At 44.5% G+C, this 22,881-nt stretch overlaps 1 protein-coding gene across 11 annotated transcripts in view; it reads right to left on the bottom strand.

The window, feature by feature from the left end:
• Positions 1-22,881, bottom strand: part of Atxn7l1 (ataxin 7 like 1) — a 227,757-nt gene that overhangs the window by 116,363 nt on the left and 88,513 nt on the right. The window contains exon 4 of one of the 11 annotated variants that reach the window (XM_027417027.2): positions 7,876-9,054. The exons of the other annotated variants lie outside the window; for them this stretch is intronic. Coding sequence (XP_027272828.1) covers positions 8,969-9,054 — 86 coding nt within the window. The 3' untranslated portion in view covers positions 7,876-8,968. Of the gene's footprint in view, positions 1-7,875; positions 9,055-22,881 lie in introns of those variants that run through there. 11 annotated transcript variants of the gene reach the window in all.

Genomic DNA, 22,881 nt, shown 5'->3' with positions numbered 1-22,881 from the left:
AGAAAAGTGTCCCACAGTTGACCAGTGTTTGGCCTCTCATTTTTTCATGTGAATGATGGATCAGGATCCTAAAGAATTTTTCATACCATTCTTCATACTAGATGAACCCTTCTAGAAGATGCAACCAAGCCCAGATGGGTTAACTCCACCTAGCCAGTGTTGGAGCTGGCACTGGATCATAGACACTATTTCCTCTACCCCACACTATATGGCTGTGCAACTATCAGGCTGCAAAGGAGTGACAGATGTGTGATATTTTGAGTCAGCATCTGTCCACTCCAGAGAGGCCACAATATAGACAGTGTAAGGGAGCTGTTCCCCTCCCCCAACTCTCAGGTCTATGTCTATGTTGTATCCCACTGCCAACTCCAGGCCCTTAACTAGCACTGTTCATGTAACATGTCAAAACCAAATACTAGATTCTTGCCTGCCCCTGCTTTTCCTTATCTTGGGTTCAGAGTTCATCCATTTCACTGAATAATCAATGATTATACTCGAATCAAAACATTACAATATGTATAATTTTGTGGTTTTATGTAATAGTCAATAAAATGAATTTAGTTAAGAAAATAGAGCTTGTGACATTATTATTACAGCACTGAAAGGAAAGAAAGGTAAATGCCCTGAGACATGAGATGGTTCAGTGGGTACATAAAAGTGCTTACAGCTAAGTCTGGTGACCTGAGTTTGACTCAGGGAATCCCATGTGGCAGGAGAGAAAAGACTCCCAAAAGTTATCTTCTGACTGTGTGTGTGTGTGTGTGTGTGTGTACACGGAAAAATAAACAATAAATAAATGTACTTTTTTTTTTTTAAAGAAAAGAAACAAGGTAAAGGAGAATTAGGAACTTTTGCTGTAAGCTTGCTTTTGTCTATACTACATAGCCCAGGAAGACTTTGACTCCTGAGAATCCTCCTACCTCAGCCTTCCAAGGTCTAGAATCACAGGTGAGCACCATGATGCTTGGCAAGAAGGAAGAACGCTCGCCCTCCCCCCCTCCTTCCCTCTCTCAACCTCCCCCGCCCCCACCTCTCAGTGGATTAGGAACAAGGAGTGGAAAACTCCACAATCATCCCAATGCCATCAAGATTATGGCCAATGACTCAAGCATTTTTACTGTTAAGCTTCTAAATGAAGCAGTTCTTTCTTGTAGGCACAAACTAAGTGATTATATACAGCAAAGTGGACATCGCACATTGAACTGCTGTAAAATAGCAACGAAGCTGGTGAGAGTTTGTGCTGCAGGCTCGCAGGTGGCTGAGCTGCAACTGCCGAGTCTTCCAAGATGGCTGGAAGAGAAGCCATTGTGGAGCCATCATAGTACAGGAAGCAGGAAAGAAGAGGGCTGGGCAGGGCTCTGACTCAAGTTCCAGGGCTGACAGGAGTATGTCAAGAGACCTTGGGCAGGACATGTAGCCTTCTTCAGCCTCAATCAGTCCTGGCTCAAGCCAGTTCTGTTGTGTTAACAACAACACCAGCTGAGAGAACGAATAGGAAACAGTGGAGGAAGAAGAAACTGGGTGGAAAACCATGCCCGCCAGCATTTATATGGTGTTGGTCCAAATTCTGGTCTTCATGCTTTGCAGGCAAGTGCCTTTACTCACTGAGTCACCTCCCCAGTCCTGTGAGGACATTTCCAATGAGGTCTCTTGAAAAATGAGATTGACATGATAAAAAATAAGGTGTGTGGGGGGGAACAGCTGGAGAGATGGCTCAGCAGTTAAGAGTATTTGCTGCTCTTGCAAAGGCTAAGATTGAGTCCCAGTACCCACAGGTGTGGCTCACAGCCATCTCTAACTCCAGTTTTAGGGGATCTGATGCCTTCTTTTGACTTTTGCAGGTACCAGGTACATACATAGTACACATAGATAGTATATACATCTATGTACACATACATACATGCAGGCAAAACATTCATACACATAAAAATAAATCTAAAAACATCAAAACAAGCCCTTTGGGATGAACTTGAACTACTCCCTTCCTTCTTCCCTCTCTCTTCTTTTGACTTTTTTGAGATACAAGGTCATGTATCCCAGGCTGGCCTCAAACTCCTAATCCTTTGGCCTTTCCCTCCTAATTGCTGGGGTCACAAGGCTGTGCTTGGGTTTTCTGCTGCTGATGTCCCCATCTCCTTTCTGTTACAGCAGATACCAAACAGTAGAGTCACCTCATTCTGAATGCTCTTTCTTCAGAAAGAATCATTGTGAAAGCCACAACAGAGTCTTTCACGGATCTGTATGTAGATCCTACCTGAAATAGACAAGAAACCTCATGGACACGGGCACTGAATCTTCGTTCTATCTGCATCTTCAGCAGGGTCTAGTAGAAAATGTACTGAATGTGGGACTTCAAGCCCCAGGTTTTAAAATTCTGCCCCTCAAATGCCATTTTGCCCATTCTTGGCCTCAAATGCCTCCTCTAGTATAACTGAGATGGAGTGTGGAGAGACACTCCCAGGCCTCAGAGTGCTGTGCAGAATGGAGACTGTGTGCAAGACTGTTTACTCCTCAAGTGCTGCACAATGACTAGCTTTCTTGCCAGGGACAGGGAGGCACAGAGTCAACACTCAATGGTGAAGACGAGGTGTGTAAAGGTCCCCAGGACAATGCAGAATGACAAAAGATGGTTCTTCACTACCCACCTTGGTCAGTTTGCACTGTGCTTGCCACTCTGGTCCCTTGTAAGGGTTCCATTTGTCTATACAACAAGTGTTTACTGATTACCTACTATGAGGATTGAATGATGGTAAAACCAGATCAAGCCTATATCCCATAATCTAGCCCATTTATTTCTAAATAGGTGTGGGCTCAGGAACAACCTCCAGGCAGCTCAGTGGAAGTGCCACATGTGGCATTTTTGTTGGATTCTAGATTTCAACTGAAAAATATTAACAAGTTCATTCAGATGAACCGCGATAGGAAATAAAAGAAAGGGTGAAACTTTTCTGCCCATCTCCTCCCTGTGTCCCACCTCGGGTTTCCAGGGTCTCACTCATAATGACTTGACTCCCTATTGAAATGTCCAACCAGCTTACCAATACATCAGTGGACCTTCATCTAATGGGGATGAAGGCCTTAGAGGGACTGTGCATAAGCTAAAGCGACAGGAATCCTAGAGGAGACACTAAAAGCACAGCCTTAGACATTTTCAGGGACAAGAGAGGCAAAGGAAGCATGCTTTTTCAGCAAATCTCATGCTAAGAAGGAATATAAAGGTCCAGAGGGGATGGCAGCAGGCAGGAGGAAGTCCTGTGAGGGTCTAGTTTTGATTTAGGGAGGTGGCAGTGCAGGCTAAAAACATAAACACAGAACAAGCCCAGAGGAATATGGGTGCTTATGGCAGCCACAGCTCGGAGAAGCCCCATGCACAGGTTTCTTTCTCCTCAGGCCTGACTTCGCCAGCTGAAAGAGCCCACTGGGGAGCTTCCAGGTGAGTTTACATTTTCTCTCAGTGACAGAAGACAGAAGTATTTTATTTTATGATGATACTCCCAAAGCCAAAATTCTTGAAAGAGAGGCCATGAGATCCCCAGATGTACTCCATAAAAGAATAACTTGGGGAAATGATGTACAAACACTAAAAACCACACAGAACAACGGTACTACACCGGCAGACACCTCCATGAGTCACCCAACTGAAGGGATGGAGGCAGGCCAGTCCTCTAGGCCAGAGTGTGTCCAGACATTAGCAGCCAGTACTCCCTCTGAAGGGGCCACTTGATCTTAAAATTAATGTTGCCTCGGGCATGGCCACCCAGGGGCAGAGCCTTGGACACTGGGGCACTCTTATCTTTTTTTACACACCTTAACTTGGTGTGTTTGGTTTGAGACAGCCTCCCACTGTAGCTCACACTGGCCTGGAATTCTCTCCAGTCCTCCTCCTTCAGCTTCTTGAGAGCTGGGATAATAGCTATGAGCCACCACACATAGCTCTTTGTATGCCTGCCCCTCACCATCTATTTCTTTCCTCACAACATTGACCTATTAAAGACTACTATCGAAGCTACAGTGTCCAATGTGGCCATGTGCACCTAATTTTAATGCTGATATCACCTGAAAACCATCCTGTTTCCCAGACATGTTCTTGAGGATGATACAACCCATGGTCATTGTTTTCTCATCACTTTGTGGGTCAAGGAAGCTCTCAAAATAGCTATAACAAGGTAGGGAGGGAAGAAAGGTCAGGGGAATTTTCTGTGGCATTAGTGATGTGGTGTGTGTGTGTGTGTGTGTGTGTGTGTGTGTGTGTGTGTGTGTATTGGTGTGTGATACTTTCTGCAATTAGATTATGTATGTGTTATACTGTCTGCAGCTAAAATGTGTGTGTGTGTGTGTGTGTGTGTGTGTGTGTGTGTGTGTGTGTGTGTGTGTGTGTGTGTGTTACATTCTGTGATAATTAGAAGTGGCCAGGGGAAGACTGGAAGGTCTTCAGAAAAGTCTGCTCCAGTGGGAAGCACACTAAAATGAATGTTGGCTCACACAATGCTCCAGGGTCCTGGATTGTACACATTAGGTTTTATCAAATATGATTACCTAATAAGGAGAGGCTGATGCAGTGGAAACCTATAGAATCTAAACCACTAGCCAGACTCACCAATGGTACTTAATATAAATTATAGATGAAATGGAGATTAAATCTGGACTTTACTTAGGGTGTGGAACAAGAGAAGCAAATGTTAAGATTTTTTCCCTTTCTCTAATCTTAAGCAGGCAGTCCCACAAACATAATTGTCAGCACTTTTGAAAGGTCTTATTATCAAATACTGACTTAATAAAGAGCCCATCTACTTAATGGTGACCTCAAGACACTTCTAATAAGCCCAGGGTCCTAAATTATCTACTACTAAGTCATGGCATCCACACAGTAACAAAGTAAATGAGTTGTGTTCTCCTAGGAGTGAGGGGCTTTTACCATTTAAAATGAAGCATGTATGGGGTGGGTTCTGATTTGCAGAGGGGACAAAGATTTCTAGAACAAGAATTTGATCAAAAAGATGCAACTGTTAAGGTGCTTTACAAATTCAACAGGCTACTAAAATTACCTTCAAATGTTTATTACAGGATTAGTGCTGTGGACAAGGAAGAACCAAAAACAACCAGGGAGGAATACTAGCACTTAGGTCTAACTGGTCACAGGCTACTGTTCTGTTCTCATTTCTTTCCCTGGTTCTCCCAAGGAAAGTGCTTATTTAAGAGAAACCAGGCTTGCAAGGCTTCCTGCCAGCTGACAGTGGAGAAAGGTGGGGGCAGGAGGTGCAGGGAAGGAGAAGGCACTAAATGCAAATTTGACAGGCAGACATTTCTTTGCTGGGCTCAGGGGTTTTTAAAATCTGCTTGCAAGACTGAGTTCCTGTTCTAAGAGTGTAGATGGTAAGAGATTTCCAACCCTGATTTGCAATGCTCTAGGGTACAGCCAATGATGATAATGTGTGCATTTAAAATTCTCAAAGCCAGGTTAATCTCAATTCCTGTTCATTGAAAGGGTGACTATCACTCAAAAGCTCCCTCACCTTAGCTACCATCCTAGTGCACCATTCCGAAAGATGTGGTAAGCACTTCTTGGAGCCTCCTCCTCTAGCTGGGCTGGGAGATGCTGTTTCTCAGATGTTTCAGGTCTAAGCCCCTTTCTCCCCCTTCTAGGAGCAGCCTCCAGCTCACCAGGAATTCCAGAATTCTCTGAGTCCTTTCCTCTCCCTGCTCCCTTCCCAGTCCTTCTCTAAACCCCTCTCCAATTCTGTCTCTGAGCCCAGCAGTGAAGTCTGCAGGGAATTCAGGGCTTATCAGGGAAGTAAACCTATTACAGCTTCTATCAGCTCACTTCTCATGCCTGGCCAGCTGGGTTAAGTGTGCTGCATGCAGTAAGGCATTTAATCCTCATGTGACCTCTCTGCAAAAGCATAAGATACTCATTTTCCACCCACAAAAAGGTTTAAGTTCAAGTAGAGCCAGAGTTGGCCAAGGTGAGTTGAGCCAGGAACCCAGCTCCAAGCCTGGTTCTGGAAGATCTGAGTGGTCACTTCCTTCTGCCTCCTATTTCTGAACAATGGAAGAAGGCTGCACCCGTTCTTTCGGGAGACTAGGAGGACCAATCAGGGGTGATATCCCAATTCTGCTGCCCCACCATGCAGCAGTAGTCCCTAGTCTGCTGGGCTTGGGCCTACACTAGGACTGTGCTGTTGACAGATGGGCCAGGGCCTCAATATACTTCCCCATCAGTCTAATGGCATCAGTTCAAAGGCAACCACTCTAAGACCGATCATTTGAACAGGAGCTGTCATGGAGAGTCCTTAATCTGGGAGATGTGGAGAAGACGGAGACACGAATAAGTCTACCCTTAAATCAGCCACATGCTCTTGAGTAATCCTTACTGGAGACTAAGGGGACTCCCAACCACATGAAAGCCTCATTGAAGACAGGCTTTCTGTTCAGGTGTGGTTCCAGTGAAAGGCAACTAGGCCATGGGTCACTGCCCTAGGAAGATTAATGTTGCATTCAGGAAGGGAGAGTGGGTTATGAAGCAAGAGCACCCCACATATTTGGTCCCTTTGCATGTTCCTGTTTCCCTCCCTGCTTCTCAATCAAATGGTGGCACCACCAGAAATCCTTAAAAAGAGACCAAGCAGTTGAGGTTGCTTGGTCTTGAGTGTTCAGCCTCCCAAACTATGAGCTATACAGGGTACCCAGACCAGGTATTTGTTAACGCTATAGAGAAAAGATAAAGATACCCATCAATCCACATCCTATACTATCAATTACTATGTGGAAATAAAATATTTACTGAACTTTTCCCTCTAGTCTGTTCTTACCCCATCTCACCCCCTGCCCCAGTACCTAATACCAACCATCTTTGGAGTCCTGAGGTGAAGAAGAAAATTCAAATAGCCAAGAGATTTCATGTATTTGTCATGTGCTTCTTAATCAAAGTCATCTATGAGATGTCAGATGTGGGCCCAAGTCCAGCCACTTATTCTCAAGGCTTCCACAAGCACTGGGTAGACTAGGTGCGTGGGCCTCCTAGTCTGGGAGATAGGCAGAGTGGCCAATCAAAAGGACTGGAACTTCAGCCATCATATACACATGACTTACCCCAGGAGTGACCAAAGAGAAAACAAAAACCTCATATATGTGTGTGACAGGACCTCATAACACAAAGCCATGTCTGTCCCTACAGGTCTGAATCTTACCAGAACACAGGGAGTTAAATATGAAGCTACTCTTGAAACTGAAACCAATTACCCAAGGCAATTTGTTAAATAAGAAAGGTTTCTAGGCCTTATCAAAACGAATGTTTAGTGCATTTTCTTAGCCTCGGACACTCATTTCTTCACTTGTCAGCACCTGCTGGCAGCAGCTGGAGGAATTGCACCAATTTTGCTGGATGTGCAAATCAATTTGATTTCTCCTCCAAAGACAAAAATTGGTAAAGTGATTAAATTATAAAAAAGGCATGTCATTGATAACATAGGCATGAAGGGGCTGAGGAGGAGTGGCCCTAAGGTGACTTCCTTCTGCCCGAGTTAAATGGTTTTTCACCATCATCTTCCCTGCCTGTCTGGTCAACATGGGGTATGAGGTTAGGGTCCACTAGTTTCTCCATCTCCTTCAAGTCTCTGACTATTTGGCTTCCTTTTGCTCACTTGCACTAGCTTCTTAACTATTAATGTGTCCATCCGTCTACCTGTCCATCCATCCATCCATCCACCCACCCACCCACCCACCCAGTTATCCATTCAGCCATCCCTCTACCCAGCCATCTATCCAGCCACCTACTGATTGATTCATTCATCTATTCATCCATTTAACCAACATCCATCCATCCATCATCCCATCCACCATGCATCCAATAAATATTTGAGAAGGACTAAATGTACAGACCATTAGAGAGTGACAACATATATTTATGTCTGGTTTTACAGTCAACAATGCTTTTGTATACATTATTTCATGAAATTATCACAATGACCATATGAGGTGGCTGTTAGTATCACAGGTTTATAGACACAGATTCCATAACTAAAACAACAAAGCCAACAGGTGTCAGGGTCTGGACAGAAATTCAGGTTTTCATTCTGTTAAAATTTCATAACAGTACTCTTGGAGAAACTGGTCTGTATAATTTCTCTATTTGCCTTGCTGTTAACTAAATGCCATGATCCAATCAACTCATATAGGTTCTAAGGGGTATAAACACTGTGTTTCTGCCCTCATAGAACTTGTGTTGTAGTTAGGGAAACAGACATTAAAACACATGTTTACACAATAAATATTTGTTTTCAACACATTAGGGAAAACTAGTCTGAATGTGAAAATTAGGGATGTTTCTAAAAGGAAGTAATCATTAAGATGTATTCTGAAGGATGAGTCAGAGTTTGGGAAGAGAAGATGAAAGAAAACCATCGTTAAGGAGGGAGAAGCATGTGCAAAGACCCTATGGCAGGAAGACCCAGTGTGCTGAAAATTTCAGGCCAGCTGTGCTGCCATATGGAAGGGAGCCTGGCACAGGCTGTGGTTTAGACCACACAGACCTTGAAGTCATGATAATGGTTTCTAGTTTTAATTTAAGAGCAATGGAAAACTACAAGTCAAGAGAATGACATGATCAACTTTGATTTGGACTTTAACTTTGGTGTGCAGAATGGATTGTAGAGGAGCAAGAGTGGAAGCAGGGAAAACAGCTGGAAGGCGTTGGCAGTTGTCCAGGTGAGACGTGATGGCAGCTTGGACCTGGGTGGTGGTGGTGGAAATGGAGAGAAGAGCCCACAGGTGCCCCCTGCTCTGCTCAAGCCCACTTCCTCTCTAGACCCTGTCACCAGAGTGTGCTCACGAATTCGGAGTACATGGAAGCTTGTCCACAATTCAGGGCTCTCTGCTGGAGTCTCCTCTTCCAGGAAGCCTTCCGCAGACAAAGCCAGTCAGTCCTGCATGGTCTTTTGGAAGCTGTGCGTATCTTCTGCACTGTGCATGCTCACACATGACGCTGCTCTAGGGCTTGGCGGCTCTCTGCTCCACTCCAGGAGATGCTTGCATTTCTCTTGCTGTCTTGCTTTCTCCCTTTGGAAAGTAAATGCTTTGTTGGCATTTGCTGAATGGTATCAACAGGGCGCCTCTGGAAATTACATTTGTCAATGATTGCTCATGCCAATTGCCTTCCCCCACCACATTAAATACTGGCCGCTTACATCTGTCTTCATGATCAGGTTCTAGCAAAACGCATGTCCTAGTTTCCCCATTATTTCCTCTAAGCTCATTTCCATATTTTTTCCTAGCAGAAAGCCATTTCAGGGGGAAAGGAGTGGGGTGGAAAGGGGGCAGGAGTGTAATTAAATAGGATGGTCTGACTGGAATTCCTATACCTTTTAATGGGGTATTTGATTAATCCTTTCCACAGGCCCCATTATTCATGCTGTGATGAAATCTCATTTTATAGTTCTTAATACATGGACCCAATTTATCCACATCACATTGTATTCTAATACTTGTCACCCAAGTTATTAGCTATCTCCTTCCCAGTGTAAAACCATTGGTGAGTTTGATTAGCTTATTCCCTAGGGATGATGGGGAGATAAGAAAGACACAGAAAAGTATGACCACAGATGGCTCTGTGTCCTCAGAGCCCTGCTATGAGCATAGAAGCCAGAGTGTCCATGGTGGACCCATCTCCCAACATGGGAAAAGCTCTCAGAAGAACCCAGGGACCTTGGTTGCAAAGGGTTGACTGCAGGCCACTCAGCAGCTGAGTCAACCTCTAAGCGGGACCATTTTGGTGTCTTCCTGATATCCTCCTCCCCAAGCCAGAATGCCTTCTTATTCAAGGACACTTTGTTCCTGCCCACCCCCCCCAGCACTGTAAGGGCAGGCATGACACTGGCAGCTGCCCTTTCCCAGCAGAGTTGGCTCTCTCATTTACCTCCCCGTTCTTTCCTCCTCTCAGGAACAACTCAGGCACTCACAAGCCCTTCAGTTCCTTCTAAGCAAATCACCTTCTAGACATGGATAGAAGGAGAAAGGAGCTTGCCCTTCTTCTCATTAGGCTAAAGCCACGTGGTCCTAAGGACCTCAGTCCCTTCACCTTTGTGCCAAAATCCCTAACTTTTGTTCTGAGATTTTGAGCCTGGCAAGATACGGATGCAAGAGGCTCATTGCTTAGGGAGATGCTCTTTCCCTTGTGACACAGAGCCTCACTCCCCCACCATGCTGCAGTTGCAGAATCATTTCTAACAGACACAGAAAAGCAAAGTGGCAGTGTGTCAGTACTGAGACTGTCTCTCTCTGCTCTAGGGAGGGTCAACCACTGAGTTATGTAGTCTTGAGGTACTGAGAGCAACGAATTGAGGCCTCCAGCCTATAACCAGGGAAGTGAGCCATCATGGGAACAGGACCCCAACTTTATATCTTCAGGTGATAGCTTGACTGTGACCTCATGAGACACCTGGAGCCAGAACCACCTAACTCTCTGACCCACAGAAGTGTTCAAGACCATATATTTTCATCATTCTACACTGCTGAATATTGAGAATGTTTGTTATACACCAATAGGTTACTCATACACACTGTCTACTTCAGAGGAAGGTCCCCAATAATTCCTTTATGTTCAGGGAGCCTGATCTTTGTAGTACTCTTGACTGACCTGTTCCTGGCCTCTCAGTGTGTCCATACATCCCTACAGTCTCCCTAGAAAAGAAGATAGAGGAAGAGCTCCCTGAAGCCTGGGCTTGGAATCCCACCTCCTTGCTTGCCATCCTGAGTGATATTTGGCATTAAGAGAATGACTTTCTGAAGAGGGCAGCCTTCTTTGAGCCATGAAACTCCCTCTTGTTTCTGAATCCTGGGGCCAAATGACATCAGTCAGGCCTACAGCCAAATGAAAAGCTTTGCAAACAACATGTTCCCTTTCGTTATTACAGGCTCATCTCTGTATCCTTTCTGCTCATTCACAGTATCCAAGAAAGGTCACTTCTTGTTTTGATTTTGCAGTTAAATGCATCTGACATGGGTTGGGGATTCCAAATTGGATGGAGATGTAACTGGGATTACATGTTGCAAGGCGTACCATTGTTCTTCAGCACAGACTGTCATGAGTGAAGGGGCAACATGGGTCTCCACCTCTTATAGTATACAATGGGGAAAATGTAGCTTGTGTTTGTCACCCCACACACACCCCATGTGACGTGCGTGTGTGTGTGTGTGTGTGTGTGTGTGTGTGTGTGTGTGTGTGTGTGTGTGTGTGTGTGTGTTTGTGTTTCTCATATCCTAGGCCAGCCTCAAACATAAAATATAGCTGAAGATGACCTTGAACTTCTGATCCTCTTGCCTCCACCTCTTAACTACTAAGACAATAGGCATGTGCCACTACAGTTTATGCACTTCTCAGATTGAAACCAGAGCCTTGTGCATACTAAACAAGTACTCCATTAACTAAGCAACATCCCCAGCCCACTTTTCTGATTAAAATAGAAAAAGCAAAATGAAACAAAAACCAACATCAACACCAAAAAAACCAAGGTAATTTTCCATTTAGCGAAATCTCCAGAATTTCTTTTTACAAAATCTACCTCTGTTCTGAGAGACAAATTCAGATGGCAACAGGCACAGACTTGGAGGACCTGGGAAAGGGAAGAAGGCACCTGAGAAGTGAAATGCCCCTGCAGCAGTGTCCTCAAAGCACGGTCTTCAGGTCAGAGGTATCAGTGTCAGCAGGGACCTTGCTAGATGCATGTACACATTCATGACCCGGGCCCATGGAAAGGCAAACTCAAGGTGGGGCCCAGGGATTCAATTTCACTAGGTCAACTGGGTATTCCAATGCTCTAAGGGTGAGCAGCCCAACAGAAAGCATCGGACATTAAATTATTCACTCACCATTCATTCAGTCAAAAGACAGTGATAGAGTGCCTACTATGTCAGACACTGAGCTCCAGGGCAGTGACAGACAGTGAGGAATGCCTTCCTTCAGGCCTTCACTGGACAAAGCTTGTCAAGGTTGGGGGAATCCAAGGATGCAAATTCAAGGCCTGGGAGTTATGCATAATTCTTTCAGTGGACAGGAGGCATACCAAAACTGTCCCCTAGGATCACCCTGTCAACAAAAGAAGTCTTTCTAAAGTCAGTGAATGTGTCTGCACAAGCTGGCTCAGCTTGTTCAATTCAAAACAAAACAAAAGATCACGATTCTAGCATGCATGAATATCCCAGCACACATGAAATACATGGCTGCTTTGAGAACCCATCGTGGCACACGTTCATCTTTTAATAAAGCAGCTGCCTTTTTCCCCTACTATGTTATCTGGGAGGTAGGAGTTTGTCCTCTTTCTCTTCAAGTCTAACTAAAATGCGACAGCTACGGTGACTGGTGGCTCTCCTTTACTCACTCCACCATTTCCCCATTCTACAAGCAGACAGAGCAAACACAGAATCAACAGAGGAAGAACAGAAGCACAAGAGACAGGACCAGCCAATTCAGATGCAGAGAGGTCACATCTGTGCAAGTGGCCCCTTTGGTGTGGGCGCCAGGCTTGCCTGTACCACACAGCCCTCTCTTACTTACAGGGGTGTCATACACGGGTCACCTGGGGAAGATCAGTAACTAGCTCGGAAGGCCTTGGCATCTCCCTGAGAATAACCTGTTGCTTTTGCATAGCCAAGGTATCTAACACCTGTGGGTGTCTTTCAAGCTGCACTAGAGATTGCAACTGGAGGGAACGTAGGCACATCCGCCTAACCCACCAGCTTGCCACAATCAAGGCTTTTTAAAACAGAAGATCCAACCCTCTCTATTTTTATTTCAGGAATGCTTGTTGGCTTTTGCTGAGACACTGATTTGATTAGTAGCATTCTGAGGAACTACAGACAGGAGATGTTGAGCTCACAAGCAGATGAATCATTCTAGAATTCTGAAACAAGAAACATACCTATCAACGGCGCACTGGAGGCTGGAGATTCTGAGAAAGCATTTCCTGACTGCATATAAATGGGACAAGCAATGAAGAAATTTGCTTATGGCTACAGTCGTGAAATGGGGGACCACCCCACCAGTGCTCTCTACACAGAAGGCTGCCGGGAATAGATGTTCCTGCATTTGGACACCCATGTGCTACCTCATTTATCTACCTGTGACAGGGACAGTGCTGGAAGAGAATCAAAAAATGACAAATTGCTTTTGGTTTTAAAGGAGCTATTCAGGCTGGGTGCAAGCCAAGGGCAACTGGATTTTATGCTAGGAGCCAACATTTCTTCGTATTATATGATCATATTTTGGCAAACAACCTCCAGCAAATGACTTTTGTCTCCTTTCACCATTGGACTGCAAGATACTTGCTCTGTGAGTCGGAAATGCCAACTTCCTAACCATGTATGCAGCAGAGGGCAGACCCACTGGAGAGAGAGCGAGAGTTATAAATGACAGGAAGTTTTCTCTGCTTGAGAAGGAGATATAGGAAAACTTAATTGCAAGATTCCAGGGCTCAGAGAAATGTAGTGTCAGTCAAAGTAGCAATAAGTATCCAGGATACTGGCCCCTATAATCTGCTTTTGGGGACACAGGCACCCCTAATCTTCTGATATCCCTGAAGGAAAAAAGGAGATGCATTGGGTCAGTATGGTCCATCTGAGCGAAACAGTTCTTACAGCACTCCTCTCTTGGCAGCTGGTGGGTCATTGGAGCCTGCTTATCATTCTAGGTACAGCCCTTGTTCCTTCCCCAGTATGAAATTACATGATGCTTTTACTTATATATAGCCATAAAAATATGAAGTCTGCAGGGGCTGGGTAGAACACCTTGTATATCTTAAGCCTCTAGAGTTGAGTTTCTATTGGTCACACTACCCGTGTGTCATTCTTGACCAGGTGTGGGCACCCACTAGGCCTAACGAAGACCTCACCATGTTCATGTGCTGCAATGCTAGGCACTCTTCTATGCTACAGTCCTATGTGCTTACTCTGTCTTCCTGAACACCTCTATGAGTTGGGTACTATATTAGTTGCATTTTGCGGTGAGAAAACTGAGGCATAGAGAGGTTGGTGGATTGACAGAAGTCACGTAGAAGTTTCAGAGACCAAATCAAGCTTAGGCATTGTATCTGGAGAATCAAGCTCTCTCCTAATTCTGTGCCCATCTATCTAACCTAATGCCCTTCATACACTGCAGCTGGAGCCCTGAAGAATACCAGCTGACTTGGGTCTCCCCGACCTCTCCTCCAAACAGAGACTGCAGTGTGGAGACAGACACTCATTCCAGCCCCCTGTTCCCATATTCACACCAGACTGCAGAATGCCATTTTGTGTTTGTTTGTGCATTCCACCATGCAGCCATGGACAGCCTCATAGATGGTCTCTGCTCGCCTTCCCCAGCCCGGCACTGGACCCTCCCTTTCCACTGCCTGTCTCTGGCCACGTGCTCCTGCAGCCAGCAACTGATGTTTCCCATCTAACCTCATTATATATTTCATCTAAAGATGACTATTATCCACATGGCAGCGAGGCATATTTTTAGCACAAGCTACATGCCAAGGCAAATTCAGATTTATCATTCTAATAATAACCTTGGAGCAGAATCACAGTGCCCATTCCACAAATGAGCAAACAGAGGCGGGAGGCCACAGCAAGCTCACCAAGTCACAAACTACCATGTCTGTCTGACATATACAGTTCTCTTCCCTGGACTGTTTCCTCTTAACTTCCTGTTTAACAAACTCATCTGAGGCCTGGGAATGGGAGCATTGTCACGATCAAGATGTATGTGTGTTTGCGTTAGGGCTTCAGAATACTAACTAGCAGTCTTAGGCTCTGCTGGCAGGGGTGCTAATGCCTAGCTTTCTGCAAATCCCTACTCATTAGTAGGTTTACATGCACAAAGCTCTCACACGGCAGCGGCGGCATTCCGGTCTGCATCTTTTGCTCATCACCCAATTGCAGCAATCAGCATGGCGAACATTTGAATTCATTCTCAGGCAGAACATATCCAGCCACCTGTAGTGTTAGCTGACATGACCGTAACTTGGGTTCTGATAGACTCTTCAGAATAGGAAATGAGGGGGAAGGTCGGAACCTCTAAAGCAGACTAAAGCTTTCTTCAGCAGTGTATCACTGGCATCTGAGTCTAGTAGTTACTACAGAGCTCAGATTTCCTGTGAGGGGGTGGGGCAGAAGCTAGAGAATGTATCCCTTAGTTGCATTAGGAACTGAATTTGAACACTTTCCTAAAGGAGCATTTGCCTCCTAGAGTAAGCACACTGCTTTTGCTATTGTTATGCATTCTGTTGGTGGAAAATGCAAAGAGGTGGTAATAGTGGGCCAGGGGATCTCGGTTGTAGCTCTAGTTCCACTTCTGTTAATGGTATGACTTAGTCTCTGATTTTTCTCTTAGAGCTTCAAAATCTGCAAAGTTACCACTCCCTGGTGTATTTCACCAAGTTCTTCTGCAAGTCCATATTCACAAACTGTGGGAAAACGCTTGTGTGCACTGCTGTTTTCAGAGGAGCTGTTTTCCACCAAGGCACTGCTGAGAGATGGCACCAGGAGTGTGAGCATGAAAGGCAGAGTCTGTGTGACATCATGGAAAGCAGGCAGCAGCACTGTTCATGTGTGTTCTGGAGTCTTCATCTCACCACTCAGCATAGTGCCTGGCTAATCATGGGTGTTCATAAACACGAGACAATCAAAGAAACAGCCTAGGGATATTCTTCAGTTTCTTTGGGGAAGAGAGATTAGGAAACTGGTTGGGGCTGAGACTGGGAATTCCTGAAAGCATGAGTGTAGGGTGATCAGTTAGGCAGGCCTAAGCCAGGCAGAGACGGTCATCCCCCTGGGTGTCCTACCTGAGTATGCATTATGTATCTGTTCACCAGCAGAGAATGAAACACCTGAATGGAGGCATTTGGTGGAGGTCACACGTGGCTCTGGGTTTCTGGTGCAGCTCTCCTTTATCTCACCCCCTTTTGCTCTCATTCATTTCCCTTTCCATAAGCAACATCAGCTCACCTTCAGGAACTCAAAAGAATCACACTTCTTTTATTTTTCCTGCATCAGAGTATCACCTGATACTCAGATAGTTCCCTGATCTAAGAGATGGTGGCTTCACCATCTCTTTCACAGACCCTGGCTTTCAGTATAAAGCGACAGCCTTTAGCAGGCTTTGTACTTGGGATGGGACCTATACTTTGTGACATGTTCACCAGAAACATACTTGTACCACGGCACTGCCACCTGGATCAAGATCCAACTTGGTGCACATGGCAGCAAAGTGACAGTTGGGGCCAGGAGACCATATAATCAGTCGGGGAATTTCCTCTTTAAACTTGTGCACCATAAGCCTGCCTGGGCCAATTCAATATTCATAAGTGGGAAGTGGAGATGGCATTTTGTTTCACCAAGAGCAATCTCTATTTATAATGGCAAATGACTGAAACAGTTGTACATACAGCGATTTCCTCGGCGCTGTAAATTACAGTATACAGAAGATTAAACTTAAGCCTAATGCTACCCCTGAGCTTCAATAGCTGAGTCCTATAAATGGATACCCGTTACAAGAGGAGTCTTTTCCTGGTTACTATTTAAAAGTGTCTCTATTAAAAGTTTGTCTTAAACATAAATTACCAGTCAGCCTGCCCTAGCCCTGAGCAGGCATTTCCTCAGGGCACTGAGCTTAGACTCCTAGTGACATGACACAGAGACTTGACCTCAGCGGGGGCAGGAGTGGGATGGATACACAGCGACTTTGCACCGGAAATAGCTCTCACTTTCTGCCAGTGGAACCTGGGCTGGGGGACTCCGCAAGGCATAAAGAGAAACTTTCAGAAATAAAATTACCCCAAAACCACTGCAAAATTTTCTTCTGGTATCTGATGACATGGGAAGCAACAGAGAACTCTGGCCTAGAGCTAAACCCCCAACATTCCTAACTACAGGTAATCATCCCAGTCCTTGCTCCTTTAAGGGAGGTCTGTGGAATACAGCACCAGTATCTCGAAAGGGAGTGGTATTTAGTCAGAATCTATTCCAACAAGATTCCGAATTTGTCTGTATGTGAATTCAGGTTTGAGAAACTAGGATAGGTAAAAAGGTGCCAGGATGGAAAAGGCCTTTTGATAGCCCCAGTGGAAATCATGAGGAATAACAAATCTTATCATGATAACAGGCCCCTTGGCAGTGGACCATGGGACTCTGAGTTCTACTTTCAGGACACATTCTAAAAGAAACTTGAGAGATGGGATTTTACGGGCCAGAAATGAATGAATGTGTCACTCTAAACTTGAGAAATGTCCTAAATAAGTCAAGGTATAAAACACAGTGAATTAACAAAAAGTTCAGGCCTTGCACATTCATCCCTGGGTTTCTAATCCCACCACAAGTAAGTACTTTGACAATGCACCCCGTATTTTCCTTGTAATTAGCACTTCATTCTAAGTGGTGAAGCATGCAAAGGCTTCTGTGTTATTTAAGACAGATTCTGTGTAACTTTAGTTTTTATTAGAAAAAGAAACCTTAAATGCCACCTTAGAGCCTTCATCTAGGAGCTGATGGAAGCAGTAGAGATCCACAGACAAGCACTGAGCCCAACTCCTGGAATCCAGTTTCAAAGAGGGAGGAGAGACGAACAAAGGGGTCAAGACCATATTGGGAAACCCACAGAAACAGCTGACCTGAGCAAGGGGAAACTCATGAACTCCAGTCTGACAGCTAGGGAACCAACATAAGACCAAACCAGGCCCCCTGAACATGAGTATCCGTTACAAGCACTAGGCAGTCTATGAGGCCTCTGGCAATGGAACCAAGAGGTATCCCTAGTGCACGAACATCTGCCATGGAGGGATATTCTCTTAGCCAAGATACACAGGGGAGGGCCTAGGCCCTGCCCCAAATGACTTGACAGATTTTTAATGATCCCTCATGGAAGGCCTCACCCTCCCTGGGGAGTGGATGGGGAATGGGATTGTGGGGTCTGTGGGGGGCATGGGAGGGTGGGAGGGAGAGAGAACTGGGATTGATATGTAAAATAAGATTGTTTCTAATATAAATAAAATTTATTTTTAAAAAAGAAAAAAACTATAGCTCAATATTCATGATAAAATATAATGATCACTAAGTAAATAAATTTTTAAATAAAATCTAGAACATCAGGAAATGACAGATGAAAAGCAAGATAAACAAATACAAATTAAAAGAAAGAAAATATAAATATATCAGGCAATCACAAAATGTAAATGACTAAAACTCACCTATTAGACATTAACAGATAGGGCTCTTAAAAGCTAGATATATATTGCCTATAGGAGAGACAACTAAAACAAAACAACATCAAAAATTTGAAAATAAAAGACTGCGTAGAGATAAATGAGGCAAGCACATATTAGTCAAAGGAGGGCTGGATAGCATTGTTGGTCAGATAAAACAGAACTAAAGGCAAATTAGTGGGTACGAAGACACCAACCACTAGAAAGGTTTGGCCAGATTTTATGCACTTAACCAGACACCTCAAAGTTGTAGAGCAAAGCCATCAGAGTTACAGGAAAAGGTGGCACTTATAACCACCACAGGAGGTTATCTGCTCCCTTCTCAGAAACTTTGGCGAGGACACACAAGATGAGAATAATAAACACACTGAACCCTGCACCCCAATGAAAGCTGGGAAACTTCCCAGTCACACAGGAGACACTGATAGAAACTGCCCTGCTCTTGCTAACCTCTGAGGAAGTATACATTACGTTAAAAATAGGGTAACAGTTAGTATTCTTGGACCTTCACGTGTTAAACTAGACATCAAAAATAAGACAACACAAAGGTAACCCCCCCATTGCATTTTATGATTGAAAACTAAAACCACACACCTAAGTTACCAGTTGGCAGCAGTGCGATTTGTTCTGTGTGCTCTAGTTGCTATGGGACCACGCTAATTAAATTCTGACCCAAGAGAAGGGTGAAGTACCTGACTGCTAGAAAGAAAGAAGTGATGGGCATAAGTTACTCACAACCTTGTCCTACAGCACACGCTGTGTTTGGGGCATACTTCAGACTGTGTCCTATTTAAACATATTATACTCAGTACGTCTTACCAATGCTGGCTGGACAAACTGTTTGTCCAGTCTGGCACCTGGGGAAAGGACTTGTTCAACTATTTGGGCATCAAGAAAATACTACAATTTAACAATTTGTATAGTTTGCTCTTTCACAGAGCTAAGAAGTTGTGAACAACTTTAAGGACGGCAGCTGTGGTGGTCTGAATACGAATAGCTGCCATAGGCTCATAGATTTGAATGCTTGGTCATCAGGGATTAGGAAGGATAGCCTTGTTGGAGTGGGTGTGGGCTTGTTGGAGGAAGTATGTCACTGTGGGTGGACTTTTAGGTCTCAAAAGCCCACACTGGTCCCAGTGCTTTCTCTCTTTCTGATGCCTGAGGATCTGGATGTAGACCTCTCAGATCCTTCTCCAGCACCATGCCGACCTGCATGCTACCATGATAATGGACTAAACCTCTGAACCTGTTAGACCCAATTAGATGTTTTCCTTTATAAGAGTTCCTGTGGTCACGGTACCCCTTCACAGCAACAGAACATCGACTAAGACAGCTGAGCTGCATAGGTAGGTATACACAGGAAAAACATAGGATCATGTGCCTCAGAAGAGTACTTGCCCATGAAATTACTTCGAGCAACTCGAACCAGATGGATGACTTCTCCCTAAGAAGATACTGCCACCAAGGCAATTCCAGTGCCAGCTACAATGAGCCAGATATTAAAAAAGACCACAGCCAAAGGTGGAGGTGTACCTTAGTGGTTGCATACTTATCCATTAAGTACAAGAAGAAGACAAGAAGGGCCACCCAAAGCTCTCCAGGATGTGCACTGGGTAATGAAGGTGCTGTTTCTCATACCCACATAGACAGAGCAGATGGCTCTCAGGGAGCTGGTTTTCAAGCCTCTCTCTGCACTTCCACCATCACTTCAAAGAACAAAGGCTGGTCATAAGGACTGGAGGTTCCTTATCAACAACCTCTAGGGTCCCACATGATGAACATCACAGGTTCTGAGAGTAAGGCTAGGAGCTCCTCTCCAGCCCCTGTCCATTTGCACTGACAAGCTTCTATAATATGGACTTGGAAATAGTGTTACCACTAGGATGAAAGGTGACAGCAAAGTAGGCCAGTGAGTTAGGGCTCAGTCAGTGCAAGCCCTGGGATGCACACCCTCTGGTAATGAAGCTTACCTTCTGTAAGAACCTTCTGTAAGCTTCATTTCAGAAGGATGTAAATTAAGTAGAAGTGCAGGAAACCTCTCCAGAACTGCCTTAGAAAAATGCACCTCTGGAGAGAGCTCAGGAAGAAATAATACTTAGGGAAGCTAAGTATCTATGATGCCAATAAGCAAATAAATAACAAGGGTAGTCAACCCTACCTTTGATAACAATCTGTAGTTCCAGTGCTGTAGGACAAAGACTATGGCTGCTTTCCTAGAAGAAAATTTGATTAATTCTGTGGGAAGTGGGCTTCATCAGTGAAATTGCTGACTTAACTCTCTCACAGTTATTCTCCCCATTTGCAATTCCCCCTGGACTTATTTATTTCCCAAGTGTCTCCTATGAAGCATTCCCCAATTCTCATTCATCTTTCTGAAGTGCCTTCCTGGGAAAGAGCATCAGGAAGGTCCCACACAACCACGAACTCCAGTGCTACTTGATTCTAGGAGGCCCTTCTCTGTAAAACACCCCATCAGCCTTTCATGTGTGTGGGGGGGTCACAGGAGAACCCACCATATGAAATGGACTCATATTTGATTTTAGACAAGGCCTGGAAGGCTCTGCCATACCCTCAAAGCTTTAAGTAATACTTCTGGAGGATGCAGTCAGAGACCTTGCCAGAAGAAATCAGAGACTGTGGAGTGTTGCAGATTAGCCATGAGTGAGATCCTGACATCACCTATGTGGTGTGGTCACATCACAGGAGTGAGGTGATGACCGTGTGTGACTATGACCACTATTATAAAGCCTTCTGCTTACAAAGCCCAGTGCACATAGCTAAGAGGATGGAGAACTCTCCTCACAACCAGATCCCTGTCCAGAATAAAAAAAAACAGTTTTTGCTTCACTGCAGTCAGTAGAGGAAGATGAAGACTTGCATTTGGGAGCACATTATTAGAAGAAAGATGTGTTGTTATTATTGCTGGGTAGTATGTATAGATGCATTTAGTAAGAATGACTGATTCCAGTGTGAAGCCGTTTTTCTTTGGCACTTTAAAATCCTAACAGCTGCTTTGTGACTCTGGGATGCAAGTCTGGCATCACTTCCCAAGGATGTGTGTCCAGCAAACTCTTGCTTTCTGTTTACTGACTTGGTCTTTCAGGAAAGGAACATAGGTGCTGCTATGCTCATTGCTGGGGATGGGGACAATTCCAAAACAACCTTTTGAAGCAGAAGCAGTGCTGGCAATGTTTACTTGGATTGAAAGAAAGCAATGACAGTTACCCTAATTCAACACTGAGGAATGGAATGTATGGGAGCAGCTGGCACAGTGTGGATGTGTCATGGATGAGTCAGAAGCCAGGGGTCACCTTACAGCACAGAGCCCTCCAGAAATCAGCTGTGGTCACAGATCAAAGTGGTGGCTCCCACCACTTGCTGTGAAGGAATGTCTGCCCTACATCAGCCGTTCCAACTGTGTCTGAACAGAGACGGATATTCTCTTCCAAGTACCAGGTCTTATAACAGAAAGTCCTGGCTTTCATGGGCAAGATGCTTTTCCTTCTTTCTCCTGAGATTCACTTGAAAAACAAATCTATTGAGCACTGACTTTTTAAATCCAGCACTCATTGTGTTAACTCATGGTATTTAATTTTTTATTACATGATTGATTGATTTAGCATGCATACATATGTACCATGGAGCATGTGTGAAGGTCAGAGAACAATTTCTGGAGTTCTTCTACCGTGTGAGTTACTGGAATTGAAACTCAGTCGGTAGGTTTGGAGACATGCAATTTTACCCAGTGAGTCATATTATAGTCTCAAGGGGCTCTAATAGTGAGCATGACAGACAGAGATATCCTGGTGCCTGAAAACTCCCAGTCTTGTGTATGGGAATGTCCATGAGTGTATGTGTATGAGCCAGTGTTAGGAGATAAAGTATTTGTAATAGTAATCAAAAATATTAACTGGTGAAATAGCAGGTGCCACGAGCACTTTTGTTTATGATTGGAGAAATCCTTCTTTTTGTCTGTCTACCTGATTATCACAAACACCTGTAAGCATTTTACAAAAGCCAACAGGTGTGCTCACAGGTTTTAAGATACAGGGCCAGCTCAGGAGGCAGAGGCGCCCGATGACAGTGGTGGCTCAGAACAAGCACAGACCAAACACTTAGGGTGCTCCAATATAAAAGGGGGGCTATGGGTGATAGAGACATGAAGTCACCCGCATTAGACACAGTTTATGAAACATGTTCTTCTCTTGGCTTCCATATCTCCAGCCTCGGTGGCTTTTCCTGCAGCATCACTGGTCATTCCTCTTTAATTATACCCTATATAAATGTTCACTCCTGCCTTCCCTAACCCAGCCTTGATCCAATCTAATCAAAACCAACGCAACACAACCCAAGGGACCCAAATTCTTCAGCAAGTCCCATCACTATAATTCAAAAATGGATCTCAAGTTCGCCCACCCTTTTCTCTCCATCCAGGGTACACTGGGACCTCCTCTTACTAGCCACACACGAGTCCTATATTTCCCAGGATGCACAGAATCTTGGCAAGAATAATCTCTGAAAAACATAATTCACATTTACATCTCTTTGTAGCTCAGACTCTCCAGGGTCTTCCAACCACAGTCAAAAAGAAAACAAAACAAACAAAACAAAACAAAACAAAACAAAAAACCCAGTCTCCCAATTCTGGCCT

Source organism: Cricetulus griseus, chromosome 5 (genome assembly GCF_003668045.3).
Source record: "Cricetulus griseus strain 17A/GY chromosome 5, alternate assembly CriGri-PICRH-1.0, whole genome shotgun sequence".
NCBI classification, from domain to species: domain Eukaryota; kingdom Metazoa; phylum Chordata; class Mammalia; order Rodentia; family Cricetidae; genus Cricetulus; species Cricetulus griseus.
This window is presented reverse-complemented; position numbering and strand designations above follow the sequence as displayed.